The sequence below is a fragment of the Anastrepha ludens genome, chromosome 6 (assembly GCF_028408465.1).
Source record: "Anastrepha ludens isolate Willacy chromosome 6, idAnaLude1.1, whole genome shotgun sequence".
Classification (NCBI taxonomy): Eukaryota; Metazoa; Arthropoda; class Insecta; order Diptera; family Tephritidae; genus Anastrepha; species Anastrepha ludens.
Window position 1 is genome coordinate 91922840 of NC_071502.1, and position 26911 is coordinate 91949750.

At 35.0% G+C, this 26911-nt stretch overlaps 1 protein-coding gene across 12 annotated transcripts in view; it reads right to left on the reverse strand.

The window, feature by feature from the left end:
- LOC128868566 (growth factor receptor-bound protein 2) overlaps positions 1 to 26911 on the reverse strand; it is a 56706-nt gene that overhangs the window by 26086 nt on the left and 3709 nt on the right. For 7 of the 12 annotated variants that reach the window (XM_054110803.1, XM_054110804.1, XM_054110815.1 and 4 more), the window contains exon 2: positions 25334 to 25876. In XM_054110803.1, the coding sequence (XP_053966778.1) occupies positions 25334 to 25411 (78 nt within the window). In that variant the 5' untranslated portion in view covers positions 25412 to 25876. The remainder of the gene's footprint in view (positions 1 to 25333; positions 25877 to 26911) is intronic. The other 5 variants (XM_054110807.1, XM_054110805.1, XM_054110814.1 and 2 more) reach the window with 2 other exon arrangements.

A 26911-nucleotide genomic window follows, 5' to 3' on the forward strand; every position in this document is an offset into this window, starting at 1 on the left:
ATAAATTCGTTGTTGACATCCTCTGCAGTCTGTTAAAGGAGATGGGATTGAGAATTATTTCTGCTATAAAAGGGTTTAGGTGCGATTGGAATCTTATACTGTGTGATTTGGCAAGCGTTTTTATTTCGTGAGCTATTGTGGTAAATACGAGATCACAGAGCGTTTGTAATCATTCTTGGTGTTTAGGAATCTTTGGACTATTTCGATGCTAAAATTCAAAATATTTTGTAATAATGATTACATTATTGAGCTTTATGGGAGGGCAAATGCTTCGATTGAGTGTTAAAGTTACTTGAACTGATTTTGTCTCTATGGATTTTATTCTCCAATCTTTTAACAGTTAAAATATAGTATCAGGTCTTTTTTGGAGCTTAAGTGAAACCTTCTGAGGGTTAGCGGTGTCATCTGCAAAAGTTCTGACGATAGTTTCGTCAGTGACTGGTAAATCGTGGGTCTAGAGCAAATACATATAGGATTGGCCCCATTCAGTTTGAGCGACAAAAAAATGTGCAGTGCCCTGGTCAAAGATATCTTTCACTATTTTTTGATTTTTGCATCGGTATGCATCCGTATGCGAGCAGTTACACGCTAAAAATTCCCGAATATTCTTGAAATCGGGGCTACCCATGTCGAGCCGCCGTTATATGAAAAAAAAATTTACGAACAAGACCGCCAGCAAAAAAACAAAAAAATTATTGTGAAAAATCAAACCGATTTTTTAGTCACTTGAAACTTAACACTTATTTCAGCTGAGTGTTGCCACCTGCTTGTATTAAAAAACGGTAATTTATTACAGAAATAGAAACAAGTATTACAGCATTAGTATCTAGAAACTTTGTTTAAGAACAATTTTTGCGAAAACAATTTTTTTGATAGCGTTGCCAACTGAATTTTATTGTCAACAGAGAAGGAAAATAACGGAATTTTTTTTTGCGATTTCGTTCTCGCAATTATACCCAGACTAAGTAGGTTTAAAATGGAAGGTGTTTAAACAAGCTTGAATGAAAAGTATTTTAGCTGGTGTTGCCACCAATTTCTTTTGGAAATTAAAAAGTTGATTACAAATATATATTATCTACTTGTAAACGTTTTTTGTAGATATATCAATGCAGTCAAGATAGCTTTAATTTAATAATATGCATTTGCAAAAGGCGTTGTCACACAAGTAAAAAAAGTAATAATAATAATAAAATTTAATAAAGGTTGCGGTATCGGTATCAAACTAAATGCGTTGCCACCTAACTAACAGTGTAGATTAGTCAAGTCTTAGGCGTTAGTTTTACGAAAATTATGATTGAGAACATTTTAACTAAAAAAGATGTTTTCATGGCGCTGCCACTTTTTTATTTTTATTCAAAAAAAAAAAAAAAAAACGACACCAGCTAGTACAGGGTCCGGTACTCAGCACGGGCATCAGCTGTTTGTTAGTTAGCTAAATGACAGTCCAGAGTATTGTTTACAAGCGCGCGCAAGCCTTTTGCCGAAAAAAGGAAATCAGTAATGGTTGGAAAATCACAACCAGCGATTGTTCGTGAGCTCAATCACCTTGAAGTAAATAAAGTTTTTGTTTATCGTTACTCGTTACAATGATACAGGTAGCATCACGGAACCTCATGGAGGTGGTCATCAAAAGACTGAAATGTCACGTGAAATGGTTCAAAAAGTGAAGAAGCGACTTGAGCGAAGTCCCCGACCTCCGACGAAGTACCAATCAAATGGCGAAACAACTGAAAATATCTGACCGTAGCATCCGCCTCAAAATGAAAAATGACTCAAAGTCAAGCCTTAAAAGATCCAAGAGGCGTATGATCTCACACCAAAGCAGCAACAAGTCAGACTTGAGAGAGCGAAGGAGTTGCTTCGCTTGGCCGAAACAGTAAATTTCCGAACATTGTGTTTTCTGACGAAAAAATGTTTCAAATTGAGCAATTCGTAAACTCTCAAAACGATAGGGTTTATTTGACCGATCGTTCATACGGGAATTTAAGTCAGCGATTGGCCAATGGGTAATGTTTTGGGCCGCTGTAACCGCAGATGGGCGCTCTCCAATCGTTTTCATCGAGCCTGGCGTCAAGGTAAATGCGAAATATAATCGGGAAGGTATTCTCGAGGTTGTTTTGAAGCCGTGGGCACACAAACATTTCGGTGGCAAACCATGGACGTTTCAACAGGACTCGGCATCGTCTCACAAAGCTCGAGTGAACCAAGAATCGCTAAAAAACAACGTTCCGAACTTCATAACGTCCACACAATGGCTCTCAAATTCACCAGACGAGAAGCCGAGGGATAATTCTCTTTGGGTCATTTTGGAGAACAAAGTCCGAACTAAAATAATCACCAGTCTCGAGGCGCTGAAAAAAAGACATTGTCCGCGAATGGGCCAAAATACCTGCAAGTCACATTCGGGCAGCTTGCGATTCGTTTCTGGACCGTCTCAAGGACATAGTCAAGGCAAAAGGTGGTCATATCGAGCAAAAGTAAATTGATTCTTAATTTTGTATTATTTTCAGACATTTTTTACTTTGACTTGCATAAAAGCAATTTTCCAAACTAAATTTATGGCATTTTTAATTGTTTACGCTTCGAGTTCCGGACCCTGTATATATATAATAGTTTATTAAGGGGGGAGCCCAGTTTATGAGGTCTAAAAAGGTCTCTTTGCGATTTTTTTTTAAGGAAGAAATTAAATTAGCACTGCAAAGTTTCTTCTATCTTTTAGTGAACATTTAAAAAGTATAAAAAATGTTTGTACTGGTAAAAATAAGTTGAAAAAAATGTTTAACATAGAAATTAGTAGAGCGCTGCAACGGTGGAGTTTCCAACCGGCGTACAAGTACAAGATACAGCTCGTAATTATTATCTAAAGCAAAAAATTCAAATGGATTTCTAATTATCATGATTTTTTATTCTAGATGAACTAAGAAAACTGAGAGAAATTCCAAAATTTCAACTTTTTGGAGGTTTTAAAAAAAAAAATGCCTTTCTATAAAAAAAAAAATCACTTCAACTTGATATACAAATCTAATATAGAAAAAAATTTTTTTATCTAGTTTGTTAGTTCAAATAGAAGAGAATTTAATACTGAAGGGAACAAGCTATGATTCATTTCAAAAGATTCATTAGTTTTTTTCCATTCATGTACGCCAATTCAAAGAAATCATAAAAATGAAAAGTCGAGAAAAGAAGATAAAGTTTGTACTAAAGCTGTCCGGTCACAGCGTAACTACCTAACGCTCGCCTACCTTTGGCTTTGTATCTACGAAAATATTGAGAATTAGGCTCTGTAACTTTGTGTGAATATTCTGAAATATATTAGGAATCGCTTAAAACGAAAAAAAAAAAATTGATTTTTTTGACCTTATAAACCAGGCTCCCCCCTTAAAGCGTAGACTGTAAATCAATACTAAGCGGTCAAAAATGACAGAAGCGATTGCTATAGCAGTTTTGTCTGAGATAGCTGATAGCTACTGGTACCAGATATTTGATCGAGTTGCATATAATATTCCATATAGTGAATGCGCATTTCTTTCCATTACTCGCCTCGCGTCCAGTGTGCTTATACTCGTAATGATGGCTATCAATAAAATAGCAGCATATTTTCCTCAACAATTGCCCACAGTGCGGCACGTATTGTGTCCAGTAAGTTATAAAATATTATATTTATGTATGTGCGCTCGCTGTAGCCGCGGCTGGCGGCAATAATGAAGATGATGTATGGCTTAACGTAATTTTTTGTTGCACATTTCCCTCATTCGCTGCAATCGCGTTTTTTTAACGCCAACAATAGTTCAATAGTTTTCTTACAGTTTTTATAGGAAGATTTTCATACATTTTTCTGCATAATTGGTTTTTCTCAATTTCCATAGCCAACTATTTTTATTTTGATTTTTATTTTTACTAGTGCCTCCTCAATCAACTACACTCTGCTCATGCATGCGCGTCGCCTCTTCAACTTAGTGCCACCAGCAGCGCCAGCCAACGCAATTTCATTGACATTCCATTCATCTACAGTTCATTTACTTTGTTAATTTTGTTTTGTAGTTTTTTTCCACTCAAATCTTTAATTTCCTCATTTTTGTAGCGCTCAACAACAAAGCTTGCCGCCTGCAAACAAATACAAACATTGATTTCTGCGTAAAAATAATAGACTATGTATGAAGATGTATCTAATGGATCGACGACCATCACACACAGTCGGTTGTAAATGTCGTCATTCGCCCGTCGCAAAATTAGCATCCAAATTTTTAATGTTCGCATATGTCCGAATTTAGGTTATGCGCGCATGTTTGGACAATGATGCTGCTGATGGCTGTGTTGGTCTGTTCACGGACGATAAGCCAAAGCTGGACTGGCGCAGTAAATGGTAAGTGCATACATATGATAATGATATTGATAGCTTTGTCCAAAATTTGAAATTGTTTAGTTGGCTAAAAATTGTATGTTTTCTATGGCGAAAATAAACATATTTAGATGGGTGGTATGTAAGTACGTAGAGAAATAGTGCTTATTTTAACATATCTGGTATGGAAAGGGGAAGCATTAGCTAATTGAATATGAAATTAGACGGGTTGGAAATTGGGGGCTTCAAATTAGCTATAAATCACAATGAAAATTAATTTAGGCAACTGAAAAGAGAGAAAAGGACGGAAAAGTGCAGCAGAATCGATTTGGTGTATAGACATGCGAAAATTCTGCAAAGCCTCAATTCCATGCTTGCTAAGACGTATTAACATAATTTCTTTAAGAAAGTATTGCTCAGTGTTTCGACATTTGGAATCGAGAACAAATAAATTTCTTCTTAGATACGGAATTTTTCGATGAAGGAGCCGAAGAGGTATGTTAGTCTTACACTTTTTATGAACTCTAAATTTACTGACTAGTGATTGCGTTTTAGGCAGAGATAGACGTCATTGAAGAAGCTGGCCGTATAGTAGGGAAATTCCCTTTGTTTTCCTCCGTGTTGTTGTAGTAGCATGTATGGGGAATATGTGCGGATAAAGCTGCTGGAGTTACAGCCCTTGGCTAGAAATAAATCCGGGTCATTCCGGTAACTTAGAATCGACAATTAGCCCATTCAATTTTGGTATAAATTTGTGCCAGTTTGAAATGGCTCAAAATACACGTTGATTTTTGATAATTTTTTTGTTGAGGGGAAATATGCATTTCTTTCTCATAACGAATGCTAAAATTTTTTTATAAGGAGAAAATGCACAAAACCATCGTAAAAAAAAAAGCCAAAAATCAACGTACTTTTTTTGGGACTTCAAATTTGATTTTAGTTATACTAAACTTTAGTGGGCTATAAAACTGCATACCCTGAGTGTTTATGAAAATTCTTACGAAACAATTTACAATTTTGATGAAAAAATATTGATTTCGTTTTAATTTTGTACAAAGTTTATAACTTTCAGTTATATGGTATTTGTTGAAGTAAAAATTAAAGTGTTATATAAAAATAAAAATAAAAACAAAAAAAAAATACACAACAAGTGAATAAAAAAATAATAATTTAAGAAAATTTGCATAAAAAAACAAACACAATTTGTATAAAAAAATAAACAAAATGAAAAAAAAATTAACTCAATTTTTCTAAAAACAAAAAAAAAAATAATAAAAATAAACAATGAACTACATTTTTATTTTATAAAAAATTATGTAAAAATTTTTCTAAAAAAAATAAAATAAAACAATAAATACTCAAATACGCCCCGCTGCTTCTATTGTGCGCACAGGTGTAAATTAATCAGATTTGCGTGTGTAAACTAATTTTCAAACAAATTTTTATTATTGTATTTTCAAAGCGATAAATTAAACGTTTTGTTTTTGTATACAAGGTACTATTAATGAAATTTTTCTCAAAAATTTTTTTTAAATATGTCTGGTTTTTTTATTATTATTGTTATTATGCTGTCACTATTGCCCTTCAACTACCCACATATCAGCCTCTTTGCTCTCATTTCATTTGTCTTGACGTTTTTGCATTTCTCCTCTTTCTCCTCCCTTCGTTAACAGTTTTCATAAACAGTGTTTTTATTTTTCTTTGCAATTGCCAATCAATGGGTTGGCATTGATAATTTTTTTCGTAAAATTCCAAAGTTTGGCCATAACGATTACTCAACGGAAATACAATAAAAATGTACGTGATTTATTTTCATATGCATAGATACACATTAACACAAGTCCATATGCGTGTATGTAGTGGTGCGCACGCCAGCTGAAAATGAAGTAAAGTAGCTGCAATTAACCCAAATTTATAGCAAAATTTTTATTGGCATTTGACAAAAGTGTCACAATTGATTTTGGCTATTACTTAATTGTTGTCCAAAAAATCAGTGCACACCTATGTATGAATGTATACGTATACATACACATATTAAATGTTCATTGTGCTCAAAAATTAACTTATTTGATACAAAAAGGTGAGGGGTAAAAATGACAATGGGATGAGATACTGTCACAAAAAATATTAAAACGAAATATAGAGCCAATTAATAATTTGAATTGTGGGAGGGAATACAAGTTGGATCCAACAAGTTAGAGATTTTCCGAAAGATTTTAGTAAAACGAGATCTCTTAATGAGAGAAACGGCGCGATTAGATGTGAAAAGGACCAGTTTTAAGGGGGGAAATTTGTTAGTAGGGTACATTAGTCTAAGCTACTGAAGGCATTAAGAGGGTACTTAAAGATATTGAAATTACTTTGAGAACTGTATTGCGAAGGCTTGAAGGGGAAAATTGTGTAAAATATCGACTACGTGTGCAAAAACCGGTATAGAAATGGGCGCAACTTGTAAGGCCACAAGTAGTTTTCTGCGACTGTCGACAATTGTTGACACAATTTTGAACTAAAAACTAGAATACATTTTTGTGAAGGTTTGTGACGTGCTGAATCCGAATCTGAGCTCAGCATAGCATTAGCACCCAAATGTAGCCAAAAATCAAGCCAATCGGTCGGAATGTCTTAAAAACCAGACGTGCTGTTCGTGCTAGGCAGATTCGGTGCATCAAGTCAAAAACCTTCGGACAATTATAGCCTGTTCTGCAGGTTTTGAAGGTCAATAAAATGTTGTTAGTTTGTTTAATGCCAAATTCTATTAACTTCGACCAATATGACTTTGAAAAGAAGGCAGTCTAAAGAAGACTACATTTAAAAGACTTGTACCGACAACCTGAAGCACATTTCGGCCTAGGATAATCTAACGAAAACAATTATTCGATTTGCTTTTAAAACAAACAAGCCATCATCTGATCGAAAAATGGATAACGAAAATCGGGAGTTCCAAAAAAAAATTTTCGTTCTATTATTTTTTGGTTCTATTCATTTGAAGCATATTTTTTTATAAAGCCGGCTACAGTAAAATTTTCACCAAATGGCGATCAAAGCCCGCCAAGCAATAGCCCACCTCAGATTACCGAAAAAGCTTCGCATAGAAATCTACTGCTGCAAAAATACAAGAGAGAAGTTCGGTCCAAATATACCTGTCACGGACTTAAATATATTCTTACGATAGATTAGGGAAGAACAGATAAAAACTTTAGAAGAGCCACAATTTATTAATAAGCTTTCTAATTTGGTTCGGTGGGTAATCTGCCATATTTATTCCATTCCACGCCTCGCAAATTCTTCTGTCAAAACAATAGCAACAATCAATTTCACTAAGCTTTCAACCACAAAAATCCATCAACGATGCCAAATGAATTTTCTAATGCCCGAGCGCACACACATCCATGTATATACGAGAAAAATAATACATATCTACACATACCCGTGCAATCAAGTATAAGTTTTAATAAACAATATCCGGCCTTCATGTAATTGGAAAAACGAGCAAAAGTATAGATCGAAAATTAAATAATAAAATTTGTTCTAAATGCTTCAATTACTTGCTAACTCTTAGAAGAGTGAAAAAGTGACAACAAACGACGAGACAGTGTAAATGGAGACTTGGTGGGTGCTGATGTGGAAAATGTGAGTAACATGTCTCAATTTACGTAATCAATACAACAACAACAAAAAAGCACAAGCGGAGCAAGAGTAAAGTGTGGAGGAAATATGGAATTTGGCAGAATAAAAAGCAAAGTATTTTTTGTTAGGAAATTTTAAGATTTTTCTCTGGTATTAAATAAACTTTTGAGAGAAACCAATACACATTTAAATAAAAAAAAAAACATCAAAACGCCAAAAGCAAAACATTAGTCGACGAAATATTATTTTTATATAAAAATGTGTGCGACGGAAAAATCGGTTGCTGTTGTTAGTGGCGGTGAAATGGGGAAGAGCTATTCAAAATGAAATTATAAACAAAATGCAAAGTATATACGAGGGTGGATCAAACGGTTTCAGAAAACTAGAAGAGTTAGCGTTGGCACTTCAAAACAAACATTTTTCTGGGTAACAGAATCATCTTTCAACACAAAAAAAAAAAAAAAAATTGCTGTGCGAATGGAAATCGCAAAAATAAAAAAAAGTTAGTTTTGGTGTCATTAGCCATTACCTTTTGAGTGAAAAATCCACTACACAAACTAAAAACTAAGTTTGACGATGCACAATCGGGCCTCATACGAGCTTTGGGTAATTTTTTAATGGTTGATCCATCAAAATTCTCAGAAGACTACGGAAGAGTCGCGACTACGGAGTTCTCTTGGTGAATCGGAATCGAAGACGACCGAGGTGAGAGGTGAGCGTTTCCACGACAGTCGGTTCTACGTTACCGAAACGACCCGGATTTATATCCGACCAAGGACTGTCACTCCAGCAGCATTCCCCGTATGTAAGTATGGGCAATGTTTATGCTGCAACAACAACAACCGAGGTGAGTTAAATCGTAGAAGCTTGAGAGTGGGAGCCGCTCTGGTGAGCTCCTAAGGACCGTGGAGGGTCCGCTTTGGGCGCATTGTGCGAAATTACAGCCGTGGAGGCGAGGGGCGACTGGTGCCAAGATTTGTAGGGGCCATATACCCTATGAGATTTAAGGACTGAGTAGGTCTTAAAGTCTAACCAAAGTAGAGTTCGCATGGAGCTCGCCTGACACCCCATTCCCCAGTTGAAGCCACATGTTTCCGGAGCCTACGTTAGATGTGATAGATTACGACAACCGATGAATTTGCTGTACTGGGCAGTGTTTTGTGTACTATTAAAACAGCAACAACAACAACATCTAGGTCCGCTCTGTCGAAATAGCAAGTTTCTTGTCCAACCGTTAGATGAGCTAGACGAAGACGACCGGTGATTTACACTACACTGGCAGAGTTTAGTATTGCTGCTACAACAACAGCAACATCCAGGTGAATCTGTCGGCTAATGTAGACAAGGTGACAGTCTTTTGGGATGCGCGCGGTGTCATTTACATCGATTACAGTAGAAAGGACAAAAGACGTGGATTAGAAGTACAAAAACAAAAATTTTAATTTGACGGGCAAGTCCGGAGTCGCAATGAAACAACTGATCTATTTCGAATCTGTCTTTCATTCAGAATATTCTCCAGATTTAGCGCCCCGCGTCTATTTTTCGTTTCCAAATATAAAGAAATGGCTCTGTCCAAGACGACATTGCGGTAGAAGAAAGATGAAATATAACAACCGCGTATTTTGTGGCCCTCGAGAAATTGTGGTATTGGAGGGCACCGATAAATTTGAAAACACGTTTGATGTACTCGTAGTATATCGAGCTAGCAGAATACTATGATGGAAAACTTTCTCTTTATTTGAACTTATTGAGCCACCCTAGCTTGTCATAAAATATGAATAAACGATTATTCGGGTGAACGAAAATCGCAATTAAAAAATATAAAATGCAAAGTTGGTAGGAGATGGCGCGGCAAAATAAATATTTTAAGTTCATAGAGTAAACAAATCGACGGGGTATACATAGAAGATTTAATACGATATTGCCGAAAAAATGCTTAACGTGGCGCCTAGGACTCTTTTTAAAATGACTTTTAGAAATCAATTTAAAAAATTTTAAGCGTAACAGAATTTTTATTTTAGCTTAAGAAGCTTATTGAAATAGCTGGAAGATGATATCAACAAGTTTGCGTAAAATTTAATATTGCGATTCAGCAGCGTTTCGCAGATGGAAATTCGGTCAGAGAGGTTTTATTTTGCCGTAAATTTTGTATATCCAACCCTATTCAAATGAATTCAAAGAGTTTTTTGTGCAATATTTAACTGCTGGATAATTGAAAAAATGCTTGCGCTCGACGATTTTCATTATTTTATGGACATTTTCGACAACTGGTTTTCCGGAGCGCGTTGCATATCTTTGACGTGAAAATTACCGGCACGGAATCGATGAAACGAAAATTGTGCATAATTGGCTGTTACAGTATCAAATTCATAGACACTATTAAACATTTTTAAAATGTCACGTATTTTCCCTTCGCTGGTGTTCACAATACTGAGTCAACCAATCACAAACCGGCCTGAGAAATTATTTTATTACAAAGTCTTCTCTTTCTGACGCCGCCCAACCCCGATCGTCACAACAACCAACTTTCATATGCCACTTAAGCCAATGCATCTAATATTTTTCCTTTTGAAGTGATAAATTTCCTGGAACTGCCGTTAGATGCCCTCACTCGATTGCCGCATCGACCTCGACAGGTTCCAGTAATGCGATCGCATCAAAAATGGGTTAAAGCTTTTTTATCATTAGCTAAGATGTAAGAAATTGTTGGTTGTTGTTGAATAAAAATTCCCATTTTATTTGCTCGTTTATATGTCTGTACACCAAAGAAATTTTATGCATCTACGGAAATGGGCTTGACCTTTGAAAGTGTGGCGAAACAAAATAGAATTAATATAGAATGGCGGAAAAACCAGATAGCAGCATTACATGCAACCAATTTAAGTACCTTTAGAGTGCATAAGGTAAAAAATAAAACAAACAAAAAAAGTCAAATGAAAAGAAAAAAAACAAGGAAATTGCCAAGAAATATGTAATGTGGATATACGTTCCAAGCAACACCTTAGGGGCAGTACAACTAACGACAATAAATGTGCATACTCACCAGATAGCGCTGGCTACAGGGATGCCATGGGTGGGAATGATTTTCTACCATTCATATAGAAGTAGAGAAAAATTATCCAAAGTGAAATACGTATTTGGCTGTAGCACTTTTAACTGGAGTTTTGATTAATGTTTTTGTTGTAGCAGCATAAATATCCCCCATACATATCTGGGGATGGTGAAAAGATTTAATGGTGAGGCCAATATCAGAGCGTTAGCCAGCTCTCACGTAATTTGACAGAATCAGCAGAAGGGCTGACGTAGGAGTTATGAATTGGTTTTTTTACGAAAAAGCTAAGAATGCACTAACACATTCTATACGACGAGTGCGTGAATACATGTGAAATGATCGTGCAGAATTCGGCTGGCGAATCACTCCTTTGACGTGGCAGCCGAAGTTCCCCTCACAATTTTCTTTTTCACCATAGTTATTGGTCAAACCTAATCTATCATCATCTATTTGAGGAATGTTGCTGGAGTGACGGACCACGCATATAAATCCCGGTCGTTTCGTTTATGTAGAAACGAATGCCATTTTCTTCTTTTTTTCGAAAAGTTAATCCACATGTACCCCACATGATACTGTCACCACATATTGATAAGTTTACATATTTTTCTAATTAATTTTAATTATTATTACTTTTCATTAATATTTTTTATTGATTTTCTATATTAAATTAATTGCATTTTTATTTTTTAAATTATTTTTATAATTATATTTTTCTAATTAATTTTAATTATTATTACTTTTCATTAATCTTTTTTATTGATTTTCTATATTAAATTAATTGTATTTTTATTTTTTAAATTAATTTTAATAATTTTATTTTTTTAATTAATTTTAATTATTATTTTTTAATGAATTTGAATTATTTTTTAATGAATGTTAATTATTATTTCTTAATTAATTTTAATTATTAGATTTTTATTATTATTATTTAATTAATTTTAATTATTTTTAATTATTATTTTTTTAATCATCTTAATTATTAGTTTTTAATTATTATTTTTTCAATTAGTTTCAGTTATTATTTTTTTAATTAGTTTTAATTATTATTTTTTAATTAATTTTGATTACCATTTTTTAATTAACATTAGTCATTTTTTATGTTTTTTTTTTAATTGTTCTATAACAAAACCATGTTAACCGAGTTTCAAGTTTTGTACGATATTTAAAAAATTCTACCAATTTTCATTAAAATTTCCAACTTTTTTTACAAATTCTGTGTATGCAGTTTTATAGCCCATTCAATTTTAGTATAAGAAAGTGCAAGTTTTAAATAGCTCAAAATACGCGTTGATTTTTGACAATTTTTTCGCTGAGGTTTACCGCATTCCTCTTCTATTTAAAAAAAAATAGATCAGGCATTCGTTATATGAAGAAAAAGCGAAAATTTTGAACCACTTTAAGCTTGCACTTTATTACATTGGAATTAAATAGGCTATAAAACTGTATAGTAAAATTTTGTTTCAATTGAAATTGTTACGAAAATTGGTTGAATATTTAAAAAATTTTCACAAAGTTCGAAACTTAGGTTACTACTACGCGGTGACCTACATTTTTAAGGCTTTTTAAAAATTGTATATTAGCATATTCTGGGGTTTATTGTTTCATAATTTATATGAATGTACGGCAATAAAACCAAGGTGGCGCAGAAAAAGAAATTTAAATTAACTGAAAAAAAAAAGAAAACAAAATTTAATCAACTTGAAAAAAATTAATTAAAAAAAAAAAGAATAATAATTAAATTAACTTGAAAGAGAAAAAAATGTAATTAATTCGAAAACATAAATTTTTTTTTAATTAATTTGAAAAACAAAAAAAAAATTTAATTAACTCGGAAAAAATATTAAATTAATTTGAAAAAAAGAGAAAAAGAAATTAAACTAATTTGATAAAAAGAAAGAAATTATATGCAATCACAACTTAACAATAATAAGTCGATTAAGAGTAATAGTTGCTACATATGTAAATAAGAACTGGCAATAGTCAACTAAATAATAAATTCATGCCCACTTTGTTTTTGTTACTCAACCCAAATTTGTTCGATTTGTAAGAAAGTGGCAACTCTAGCTGCACGGAGTCTGGATGGAATCCATGCTGCAGCTGTGCAACATAACACTCTTGAGCTCATATCATTTTCACGCAAGCATAAAAAATCTTCAGAGCACAGATTGGCGAGTAAATAAGTTATTAAAAATAGCAATGGCGAGTTGGAGTTCGGGTCCAAGACCGAGTACACATAGAAGAATGGTAAATTGCAAAATGAATAAAGAACTGAAAGAAAGAAGAACAAAGACAAATTGAAGAAAAAAGATGAGCTGGAAAAAAACTGGTCTGACCAAGTAGAAAAGCAGTCAAGTTACAGCGCGTGTAAGTATGTAAACAAAAAACGAGAAATATAAGAGGAGGGGGCAAGAAGGGTGGGTGCAAATGGAATGAATTGCAATGAAACTAAAAGTTGCAGGCAAGTAAGGAATACATAAAAAGCTAAAAATGCATAACAGAAACAGAAAGTCGACGCATAAGTATGACTATAAGCACGCAAGTATGGCGAGCGAATATGAATTGCATGCGCGTTGCATGTGATGGACGGAACGTCAAAGGGAAGCAAAGAAACCGGCAACGAAATTATAGACACTGGAGGAGACAGGACTTAAAAAATGGACAGACAGCGATTGTCAAAAAACTAATCAACCAAAAACAGCAATCACTCACATCGACTGCCAGATTGCGCGAGAGAGAGTGAGAGGGACAAATAATTTTGAATTGAAAGCCCCTCTCCCCTCAATAACAACAGCTCAGGGGCTGCTTGGCAACAATGTTGCTAGGCATAGTTTTTTAGCAAAAGAGGAATGTAACCACACAAAGAAAAAATAAAGAAAAATTATATTTGACAATTTGACCGAACAAACGTTTGGCTGCGACAAGCGCAAAAGAAGTTAGCTAAAATATTGCACGAAGTAAAACTATAAATAAATAAGATTAACAAAGCAAGTACACACATCAGAAGGGGTGAAGTAAGAAAAAGTTGTTTTTCTGGCGGCCGGTGGGTGACGATACGGCAAAACATTAGCAAAAAAAAAAAAAACAAAAACGAAGCAAACAGGAAAACAAGCGACCACACCACAGCAATAACAATAGCAACATGAATGCATCAACAATAACATAGTCGCCAACGCTGTTGCCACGGCGGGCGAGAACCTTTTGCGAGTTAGCACAGACCCCCAGACACAATTGATGCTCGTGTCAGGGACATAGGCAACATTTGGTATTGTGTACAGTGGCGGGTATAAAAACGGAATAGGTGGTGTTTACGCTAAAGGTTGATTCAGATGATTTATTTTTTACTTTATTTTACATAATTTATTTTCAAACACAAACCCAAATTATTTCACAGTTTAAGAATTTAAGAATACAACCCTAATAATAATATGTCATAGAATAAGTGGAAAGTTTATTTAAGGAGTTAGGGGTAGTCAGAATTAAAAAAAATGCATTTTTTTGCATTTTCTTTAAGTATGATATCTTAAAACTATTGTGTGAAAATTTGAAGTGAATCCGATAAATACTTTTCGAGTTATTCAACAATTAACAAAGAGCGCTCGGGCGCTCCGCTGCGTGATAGCAAAATTTTAAATGCGTTTTTCTCAAAACTATGTTTTTTGAACTGGTGATCACTGTAACTTAAAAACCGCTTGGTAGATTTTAATAAAATTTATATTGCTTTTGAAAAACATAAAAGACTCGTGCCTGATCGGAAGATTTTTTGTTACAAAAATTTCGATTTTTTTAAACAATTAATTGTCGTTTTTTTTCTCGAAAATCTGAAAAATATTTTCTGAAGCCGCCATATTGTTCATTTTGATAAAAAAGAAGCTTCGATCAGGCACAAGATTATCTATTAATAAAACTAATTTCTCTTGTCCGATTGATTTTAGATGAATTTCCAAGGATTTGTGATGTTCACCGCAAGGGACTTCTGGAGATACGGGCTCCTAACAAACAACGATAATTTTTACAATACAATTAATTATTAATTTTTTTCGTTTTGAAATTTTGCTAAAGTCAAGTCAAATGCTATGTTTTTATTTTTGTAAAATAAAGCAATTGACTACCAAAACAAAATAATCGAAAATCATCATTTTTTCGGGCCTTTGACTACTCCTAACCCCTTAACGCAAGACCATTCGGCCACGGTTGTAACGGCATGGCTTCTTTTATTATTACAGCTAAAAATATTATAATAAAAGTAGCAAAATCTGTTATCAACAATGCAATCACTTTTTTATGTTTTTTTTCACCACTGTATCATGAAACTATGAAAATACTCGGATTTATGTAAGAATGCATGTCTGCATGTGAAGCGGCACAGAGTTTACTGCATATCAACTCGTTACCAAGTCGCTTGTCAGCTGCGCTGGCTGGCAGACGCCCCAACAGCTGCTGTTCTGTTGCTCAAGCGCTGCTGCTGATGCTCAACTATTTTACCATTCTGCGCCCTCCCTCAACGTTTGTTATTGTTGTTATTTGATTGCAAGAGTGGCGTTGTTGTTATTATTATGACTGCATGTTTGTTGTTGTTGCAATATTGGCTGCTGCTGCTGCTGGTATGCGGCCTAATTTTTTGTGCTTATTTATTTTCTGGTACTCACGGCACATTGCACTCAACACGACAACAACAACAACAACAATGGTAAGAGCAAAAGAAAAAGTAATGAATAAGCAATAATAACAACAAAAAGGAACCAGTGCAAGTATCACCAACCGAAATCAGCCAACCACCAACAGCAAACGTCAGAAAACAAACAACAATGCACAGAAAAAATCATGTGAAAAAATGTAAGAAAAACAACAGCAACAACAACAGAAACAAGAACAGATGGGTAACACTACAATTGATGACAGTCAACAGCCGGTCGAGACAGTGTTGAGTAGTGCGGCAAAACTGAAAAATAAGTGATAGTGTTGCTGTTGCTGCTTGCTGCTTGCTTTTAAAGGCTGTTGCATTGCTTTCGCCGTTGTTATTATGTATTATTATTACTATTGTTGTTATTGTACACATTCACACATTCGGGCTCACTTTGGCATTGCTGCATAATTTTTTCCATTCTTTTTTCCATTCTTTGTTCAATTTTTGTTCTGTCTGCTGCTGATTATTTTCACCTTTTTTCAGTAATTTTTCTTCATTTTTGTTGTCGTTTGATTTTGCAGCATTTTCACTGCATTGCACACGGCCATGGTTACGTTGCCGGTGCCGGTGCCGGTGACGGTGACGATGATGAAAACTAAAACTGACGGCTGAACTAGGCGTACTTACTTAGGTGAAGCTTACCGAGGCAAACATCTATTTGACAGACAGCTAAATTCTATAAACATGACTGAAGTTGCACGAATATGAAAGGATATAATAATTTTCTACTCGTGCGGCAGCCGATAAATAAAATCAAAAATTCTATTAACTGGCTCAAAGAAGTTGCAGGGCCGATCAGTGGAATGTGCACTTTAGTGTGGGTTAGTGGCCACTGAAACGAGAAAAGGGGAGCAATCCAAATTTAGGTATGACGAACAATTGCAATACGATTATTTTATTATTAAGATTTTTCGGAATAATTTGTAGCTCTACAGGTGGAATATAACGCACGACAGACGATTCTTGGTAATCGGAACGACCTGGATTTATATCCTTCCAAGGACTGTCATTTCAGAAGCATTCCCCGTATATGTATGGGGAATGTTTATGTTGCTACAACAACAACCAGTCGACTCGATTTTTGTATTTGGCTTCGAAATGTCAAATTTAAGCTTCTTTTGTGTAAATAATAGAATTGGTTGTTCGACCAATTTTTAGTTTTGCAGAAATCGGAGCAATTTGTCGGATGTTTACGAATTATTGATTTACTAGAATTTTATTATAAACTATTTACAATTACGAAAATTTTGATGGAGTCTTTTTGATCCAAGAATATTTATTCATTTCTAATTAATTATTTATAATTTAAAATAAATATAATTATAATTGGCTGCATTACAAAATGAGCCCCCCAAGAATAATGATTAATAATAGCAAAAACATGCAAAATAATGAAATATCAAGTTTAAAAGTGAATATTCTTAGTGATTTTCTTATGTTGGTACGGACTTTATTTTATCAAACTCCTTATTGACGCAAACTATATAAGCTAAAAATGAATAATTTGGCGCTTTTCGCACAAGAATTTATGCATTAAAACAGAAAACCAGCAAAACAAATTTTTTGTCGCTTTTATTATTCTAATTAAATATATCTAATTGGCGCTTACACTGTTTTTGAGTGTTTGGTAGAGCTCCTCCTCCTATTTGTGGCGGGCGTCTTGGTGTTGTGCCACAAATGGAATGATCTACTGTTTTGATTTGACCTCGAACGGCAGATATTTTTTTATGAGGATATTTTTTATGGCTAAAATACACTCAGTGATTTTCCATTGCCTGCCGAAGGGCGACCTCTATTAGAAAAAAAAAAAATTCGAATCACTTTGGGGTTTCATGCACGGAGATTCAAGCCTACGGAATACCGAATGGTAGTCACGCACCACACATTATTATTATATATCCCCTGTTATTCCAGGGATGAAATTAAAATAGCGCTTCTACAGAATCCGCACCGATTTTATTAAACCACATAGTTTTTTCAGTTCTTGCAGCATCGTTTGCATCATAGACTGAGAAATAAATCATGGAACGAACCAAAATATATTGGATACTTGCAAGTTTACCTTTTTGGGATGGCTTTTGGCAGAAGTTTAAGAGCTTTTGCGGTTCTGGGAAGTAGGTTTTCATTTGTTTTTAATTTGCTCCTAGAAGTAGTAGGTCTATCCAGAGCCGAAAACAAAATTTGGAGCTTCATTGAAGGGTAAAACAGTAATCCCTTCATAGTAATTATAATCTCGCGAATACCTGGTGAATATTGTTGTTGTTGTTGTTGTTGTAGCAGCATAAACCGTGCATATACGAGGAATGCTGCTGAAGTGACAGTTCTTGTCCGGATATAAATCTGGGCCATTCCAGTTACGTAGAACGGACTGTCGTGGGAACGTCCAGGTGAATATTCATAAACGTCGATAGACAAGTTAAGCACTCGTTATTTCGTGGAAACAGCCCGAAGCAGTATAGGATGACCTTTTGAAACTTGTAGAAACCATAAGAGCTCATTTCCGCACACCCTAAAGCATAATACCCAGTTCACCTTTTACGTGAAATGGCTGTCAAAATCCATACAAATTGCAATGCCGTGAAATATGCGTGAAATTTCGTTTGTATCTCACAGCAAAGTAGTACTCAGTTCACGCCGTGAAAACACCACTCAACGCGTCAGCAACATGATGCCAGCTACATTTTTAGCGAAACGTCTTCGAAAAAAGTGTAAGTAAATCTTCTTAATATTTTTTTGTGCGACAATATAAATGTATATTAATTTGTTGAAAAACAAAAACCAAAAATTTTCAATTGCTTCTGGGGCGATAGCCATAACATAACATTTGACAAGCAATGTCCCTAGGGAGATTTCACGATAACCAAATGCATGTTGCTGACGAAATTTCGTGACTGTGAAGTAGTGCGAGCCTTTTGAGTGCAACAATGATGGGACACATGTCACTCCAATGGTTAAAATGTTTCGGACAACACTGAAATGAGATGTTTCGTCCCAACAGACCCACTAAGTATTGCTCATTCTTTTTTAGTTTTAACCTTATATAGTACTATTTGTCCACAGGAAAGTTTCGAACTGCGAAAAAAAGCTGTTTTCTAGTTATTTAACACGTTCACGACGGCGCGTACCACCGGTGGCCCGCACAAGTCTGCTTCATGGTGCGGCGCGTACCACAGGTGGTCCGCACAAGATTGCGTCATCTGGCAGCGCGTACCACCAATGGTACTTTATTAGACGGTACCTATGAGATGAGATGCCATAAACGACTACCCTTACGAACAAATTTCGTTTTATGACCTGCAATCGCTCCCGTCCGATAGAGCGAAAAGATGTAAACATTGCCGTCTGTGGGCGAAGACCATGAATAACAGCGCCAGCGTGAACGTGTTAAGCACCCAAATCTTCCAAGTAAAAGTGAAACAGTCAGCGAATTCAATACCACAGATTCAGCGTTCCCACGACAGTCGGTTCTACGTTACCGGAACGACCCGGATTTATATCCGGCCAAAGGCTGTCACTTCAGCAGCATTCCCCATGTATGTTTGGGGAATGTTTATGCTGCTACAACAACAACTACTACAACAACAACACAGATTCAACAGTCATTCCGTGAAACTTAAATAAATTTAAAAAATTCCAACACCCAAACTATGAATGAACCCAACCCAAAATAAAAATTAAGTACTCAACCCACACGATTTATCAACTAAAAACGTCTGCCACTAGCACTTCAAAACACAAGCGAAAAAATTCAAGTGAAAAACTTAAATTTAATATATTTAAAAGCAAGATAAAAATAAGTCCTCCCAAAAGAAATGCCAAGCCATACAAATTTTAAATAAACAATAGGCAATGAAAGAATTCACTTGAAAAAATCTTAATTACATTCAATTAACTTTTCGCAAATAAAATGCACTCAAACTTGATTTTGGTATTTTTGATTTTATTTTGCTGGCAAAGCCTCAAAAAGAAAGTTTAAAACTTCCCCTTAGATGTGTTCTCAAATTTTCTTCCAGCTTAAAAGTTCGAAGGAATTTACCACACACAAACGTTACCTGGCTTAAATGACACAGTGGGTGGCTGCAAGTTGGCGTATTAATTTCCACGTTCCGAGAAAGCAACAGATTAAAAAGTGTCTGGGGTTTACAACGAACTTAAATTTAATAAGTGAGCGAGCGAAAAGAAGGGGTTGTGGCATGGAGAAAAGTAGGGTTGTTTCTAGCAAGATTGTTCACCCAGCGCTTGTTGACAACACACAACTCGAATTGAATTACGCTGATGAAGTAGAAAATTGCAAAAACCCAAAAGCTGTTCTTTCCCCACAAAACTATGCATTTCTTTATAAATTTTTATTTTCTTCATGCTTTGAATTGCTTTCTTTTCTTTGCTTTTCGTTTTTTTTTTTTTTATTTTTTTTTTGTGCCATTTCGCTGTGTGGAAAATCTCTTGAACCCCGCATGTATTTACTTTTCACCTTAACGAGCTGGCAAAACACACGTCGACTAGTTGGTGACTGTGGCTGGCTGGTTGACTAGAGATGGGGCAATGACGATGACGTTGAACTCGATGCATTTTTGTTGTTATGCAGATTTGCATATGAATAACTGGAAGACTGAGCATTTGCTAAGCCATTTGGTAGATAAGTCACTGAATAAGCGAGTGAGCGAGTGTTGAGTGCTCACATGGGACTTCGCCAACATTCACTTCTTGGAAGCTTAACGATAACGTACGACTATGTAAAACACTATGCATGTAAAAATATGAACTTATTCACACAACTGAGTCATGCAATGAATACGAGAATATAAACAATATTTATATGGCATTCGTGTTGTGCGAGTAATAGACAACGAAACCCCCCGTCCCCAATATATAGATGTGTATGTATATATATTTTTACCACGCGAAAATACGTACATATGTATGTACACAAAGCAAATACAACATAAAAGATATGTAACTATATGCACTTTTAAAGTCCCTTTCCCCACACAGCAGGTGGTCCCCGCTAATGGTCTTATGCGGTGAATGGATAACGACCATTCTGGAATATTCATATTTCTGTTGTTGGACTAAATTTTATTTAAATTAAAGTGCGTGATTTAATTACTGGACTAGAATAATGAATGTATTCTACTTGATGGCTTTGAGCGCGAGTACAAAATATAATATCATATATAGCTACCCAAGTTCATTCTAGAATGCCATTCATTAAGAAAAAAAAAATTAAATTAAATTAGAAAAAAATATACAATATATATATAAAAAAATATAAAACAAAAAAAAAAAAAAAACAAATAAAAACCAAATAAAAAAAATATAAAAAAAATATAAAAAACAAATAAAATTTTTTTTTAAAATATGTACAAAAAAAAAATTATATAAAAAAAAAATTATAAAAATAAAAATAAAATAGTTCGTTTTATGCACCGGTCTGAAATTTTCACTAGGCTTATGAAATAGTTTAACCAAAATTTGACCGGCGATCGAGCCGGTCACTTCAGCTGCATTCCGAAAAAACGTTGGGGAATATTTTGTACTCCTACAACAAATACAACCATTCAAGCCACCATTGACGTCATACGGCCAGCCAGACTTATTGGAAAAAGTAGTAAAAAATTGGACTGAACGAATGGACCATGTAATTCGTAGCCGCGGCGGACATTTGCCGAATATCATATTTAAAAAATGAATGCCATATATTCATTCAAATAATTCTGTTTTGTACCATCATTTTAAGTTCTAAAGCTCTTAAAAACACCCGATACAATAACAAAACAAAAGAAAAAAAAAAACGTGAGGATATCGACAGTCTTGAACATAGCCGGCGGTTCAAGGTTCAACATAATCGGAATGACCCGGATATATGTATGTAGTTGTATCTATGTATAACCGGCCAAAGCCTGTCACTTCAGCTTATTTTTATTATGTCTGCTGTTATAAAAACCACATGCGCAAAAGGAAATCTGGAGCGGAAAATGGTATTTACAGCATAGTCCAGGAACCACTTAAGGTGGCTGTGCATAACAGATCCTTTTCAGCATGACAAAAGAAACTGAAGCACGGTGGCGTCCGTGCGGCCCAATGTTCTTTGAACGGAACGGGACAAAATGAAGGAAGTCTGACCGAAATCCTATTCTCATATAAAAATTTGGTTTGAATTAGGGTTTTTTTACTGAAATTCAAGACATGAATTAAATAATTAATATTTGTCGTTTAATTTCGTTATATAAAAATCTCAATCCGTTCCATACGTATAGAACAAAGTGACGCCCCTAAAAAACTAAATTGCCATCTTTTAGCTAACGTAATATATATTAGAAAATGGGTATTCCTATATCAGAAAGTTGTGAGAGAAACTTTGAATTGATATATATTTTTCCAGATAGTTTACAGGCAACCCTGTAAAATGGAGGTAGGTTTTTCAACTATCTAAGAGCTGAAAACTAAACAAATATGTACCTTGAGAAAGTATTACAATATAGGTGTCAAACGAAAGGCGTTTGAAAAAGCTAATACAGGGCCCGCCATCTATCGTTACGGATTTGAACTAGGTATTATTTGAAGAATGGTAACACTTAGCTGTCATCTGATTTGACAGAAAATTAGTTTTATTCTTCCGCTGAACGAAAATGGTTTGTTCCGAGAAATTGAAGAGGAGGATATTGGTGGCATTTGGTTCCAACAAGATGGCGCTACTTGCCACACAGCGAATGCTACGATCAATCTTTTGCGCACTCTCTTCGAAGATCGCATTATCAGCCGAAATTCTTATATCGTTTTGCCGCCTCGGAGCTGCGATTTGACGCCTTTGGATTATTATCTTTGGGGTGCCGTCAAAGGCCAGTCTTATGCCAGCAAACCAGCAACAATTGATGCACTGAAGACCAACATACGCGATGTCATAGCTGAAATACAGCCGCATACAATCGAAAATGTGTTAAAAAATTGGACCGATCGTATGGGATGGTGCATGGCTAGCCGAGGCAGCCATATGAATGAAGTTGAATGAAGTTGTGTTCCATCATTAACCGGAAGGATTGTACTTCAAAATAAAAAAAACAGTTTGGAAAAATATTGAGTAGTTTCTTTTTTATAGCATTTTTAATTCCGTAAAGTTATATGGCGGACCCTTTAACAGGGTTGCCACTTATAGAAAAATTAAAATTAAGTAAATATGGTTGTTAAAATATTCTATAGGCCTATGAAAGGAAAAGGCATACAAGAACTTACACAAAAGAAACATTTTGAGAAGGGTTATATATGTATATAATTGGCGCGTACACCCTTTTTGGATGTTTGGCCGAGCTACTTCAACAAATGGAGGGACCTACAGTTTTAAGCCGACTCCGAACGGCAGATATTTTTTATGAGGAGCTTTTTCATGGCAGAAATATACTCGGAGGTTTGCCACTGCCTGCCGAGGAGCGACCGCTATTAGAAAAAAGTTTTTCTTAATTTTGGAGTTTCACCGAGATTCGAACCTACGTTCTCTCTGTGAATTCCGAATGGTAGTCACGCACCAAGCCATTCGGCTACGGCGGCCGCCAGGGGGTTGCCACCTATTATTTTAATTAAAATTTCTACTTATTTAAAAAATTATTTAAAAATATTTACAAATTTCACTTGAGTTCACAACGCAAGACATTTTAAAGAAAACTTGAATTAGTTTTGTATTATTTTAAGGGGTGCCATTTAAATATTCATTGGAAATATAGGAAAATAGAAAGAAGAAAATTCAGATATTATCAACTCGCAACAAATAATAGCTATTTAAGCAAATACTTAACGATTAAATTAAATTGTTTAATAAAAAATATTTTAATCGGGTATGCCACAACGTAATACGTCACATTTCATAGATATAAACCACGAACAGGTGATTTTTTTTTTAAATATGCTATTCAAATATGGCGGCCGCGTAGCCGAATGGGTTGGTGCGTGATTACCATTCGGAATTCACAGAGAGGTCGTTGGTTCGAGTCTCGGTCAAAGCAAAATTAATAAAAACATTTTTCTAATAGCGGTCGCCCCTCGGCAGGCAATGGCAAACCTCCGAGTGTATTTCTGCCATGAAAAAGCTCCTCATAAAAATATCTGCCGTTCGGAATCGGCTTGAAACTGTAGGCCCCTCCATTTGTGGAACAACATCAAGACGCACACCACAAATAGGAAGAGGAGCTCGGCCAAACACCTAACAGAAGTGTACGCGCCAATTATTTATTTATTTTTTTTTTTTTTATTCAAACAAATAATTTTTTGTTGTTGTTTCTTTTCTTTGCAGTTTGATGGAAATTTGGACATTCAAACCACCAAATTAAGAAAATCAAATACATGTAAATCGAGTTTTTGTACTATTGGTATCACCTTGTATGGATTCCCCTTAATGCAAATGGGCAATTATAATTCCTTCGCGAGAGGGGAACATTTCCAGGCATCTACTCATTTACTAGTCTGTTCCATGGTGAATAGATTTTAAAGGAGATACTACCTAGCAGACCGTTATTTGGCTTGAGCGAATTTGACGGGTATGCCGACGTCATCCGTTTTGTGTTTCAGTAAGCTAAAGCTAAATTTTGTTTCCCTAAGCTAAATCTTAATTTTGTGAAACACAAAACGAATGACGTAGAATCCAAAGTTCCCTCAAAAAAATTTTTTTTTTCACCATATCTAACGAGCAAACCTGGTGACAGGCTTCCCACGACAGTCGGTTCTACGTTACCGGAACGGAACGACTGTCACTTCAGCAGCATTCCTCATATATATATGGGAATGTTTATGGTGCTACAACAACAACAACAACAGCAAACCTGGTATCTATCACCCCTGGGTCTAGACTCGTTGGTGCAAGTCTTCGGCTTGATTATCACTCAACTCAATGGAGACTTATTGTTAAAGCTTTAAATAAGGAAAATTAGGACGACAGCATTCAGGCAAGGTACCCCATTAATGAAATCGATTTGGCTCAGGCTTGCAGGGCGATTATCATCCAAGCTTTTCGCGAGTTCCTCAATTGGGTTGACAGGATGCGCTGCTGCGTTTTCAACCAAGATAAATTCTTATTAAATTAAAAATGTTGTTGTTGGTGTTATTGTTATTGTGTTGTAACCGTATAAAATATTTCCCATACATTTTTATTGAATGCTGCCTGAGCGACAGTCCTTCCGGTAAAATAGTAGAAGTAGTTTGCTTTCTCTAAAAATGCCATAAATTCCGAAAAGGTTAACTTCTCTGCATTTGAAGTTATTTTCCAAAAAAGAAACTCGTCTTTGAGCTACATTTCTTTAACCCTTTATATTATGTATTAGACTTTGCTTGAATTCCGCGCGAAGTTCACTCATTTAATTGATTCAATGACTCAATTAAAGAGTCCAATAAATCCTCACTGAAAATTGTAAGCTAACAAACTTATGACCGTAGCAAATGACAACCATAAAGAGCATATACTCGTAAATATAAAATAAAACTCTTATCAGCTGCAAAATTGTATTGTTGTTTACAGCGCTTGCAGCTGACCTCTGTCATTAGTAGCCTAGCAGCCCACCACCACCCACTGACACACATTTATTTATCCACAATGAACGAAAAAAAAAGAGATATTTTCATTATACACATTTATCAGCCGGGCACTTACCTTTAAAATTTGGCTTTTGCGAAAACTCAATTCGTCATCGGCAGTTGCTGAGAAGTCGTGTTTGGCAATTGCTTCCATATTTGTTTTTTTTTCCTGTTTTGTTTGTTTTTTCCAGTTATGAATTTCAGTTGATTTTTTTTTTGTTTTTGTTGCTGCTACTACTACCACTATTTGGCGGTTTATTTATACAGTTGTTATAATCTGCTTCGATTGTTGGTGTTTAATTATTTTGTGCTTAATGTAAAATTTCTCAATTAATGTTTATCTGCAGTTCGTAATGAAATTTTCTAGATTTTTCTTATACTTGAGATAATTGTAGTTATTTTACGTTTTTTTTTTCTTTTTAATATTTCCTTTTTTGTCAGCCTTCGTTGTTTGCTTTTATGTGGATTTGTTTAATTCAATTGATAAAATTTGGTGTTTTCCTTATGTACTTTTGCTTAAAATTAGTAAATTGAAAATATGTATATGTACGTATATTTGTTTATGTAAATTCAGCTTTGAGCTGCTTGTGCTTGTTCGCCCTTCACTAATTTATTTTATCTACAAAAACAAAAATCAGTATGTTTTATTAAAAATTATTGTAAAAGAATACGTGTAGCCTCCTTCTAGTGGCGCATATTTTCAAATGAATGAATGTTTTAAAAGCTTTTTTCCAGATCAAGACATCCGCACTTGTTGCCCGCAAGGAGATATTTTCACTTTTTTCGTATTTCTATTTTACATTTTACTAATTTTGCAAACACTTGTTTTTCTACGCGTTCTGCACACGCTAACAAATTTGCTTGATATTTTTGTATTTTTTATTTTACGACTTTTTTGGTTTAGTTTCACATTTGTTCTATTTTAGGGGGAATCGTAGACGAGTCGAATTTTGCATGTGTGAGTTAATAGAAATAAAATATTTGTACGTAGCGCCCGCACGACGTAGCTTTGAAGAATGAACCAAAAAGCTACAGAGCAACTACAACAGCAGCGCACAGTGTGCCTACTCCATTGCTTGCATTCTCCTCCTCATCAGCGACCATTGGGTGCGGAGCGTGCTCACAACGTTGAGCTCAATCAACTCTTTATCCCCAAAGCGACAGTATTGTGGATTAGTGAATTAGGTTTAACAAAATTTTAGTAAACAAAAATCTCAAAAATTAAAGGAAATTATGCTTTGCTTCTTCGCCGATTTAAGTAAGTATTTATAAAAAAAAAAAAAAAAAAAAAAAAAAAAAAAAAAAAAAAAAAAAAAGGCAAAAATAAAATTAAAAGAAATACCTAACTATTACGACAACAAATCAGCTGATTCTGTTAAATTCACTGTCAGTGTAAGAGCGATTTCGGGATATTACCACCTTCTGTGCTCTCTCCACCATGGAACCTACAGTTTTATGCTGTCTCCGAAAGGCAGATGGTTTTATTTGAGGTGCTTTTTTATGAAATCAGCTGATTCTGTTAAATTCACTAACAGTGGGAGAGCGATTCGGGGATATTGCTATCTTCTGTATTCTCTCCACCGTGGAACCTACAGTTTTAAGCCGTCTCCGAACGGCAGTGGTTTTCAATGTGGAGCTTTTTCATTACAAAAAT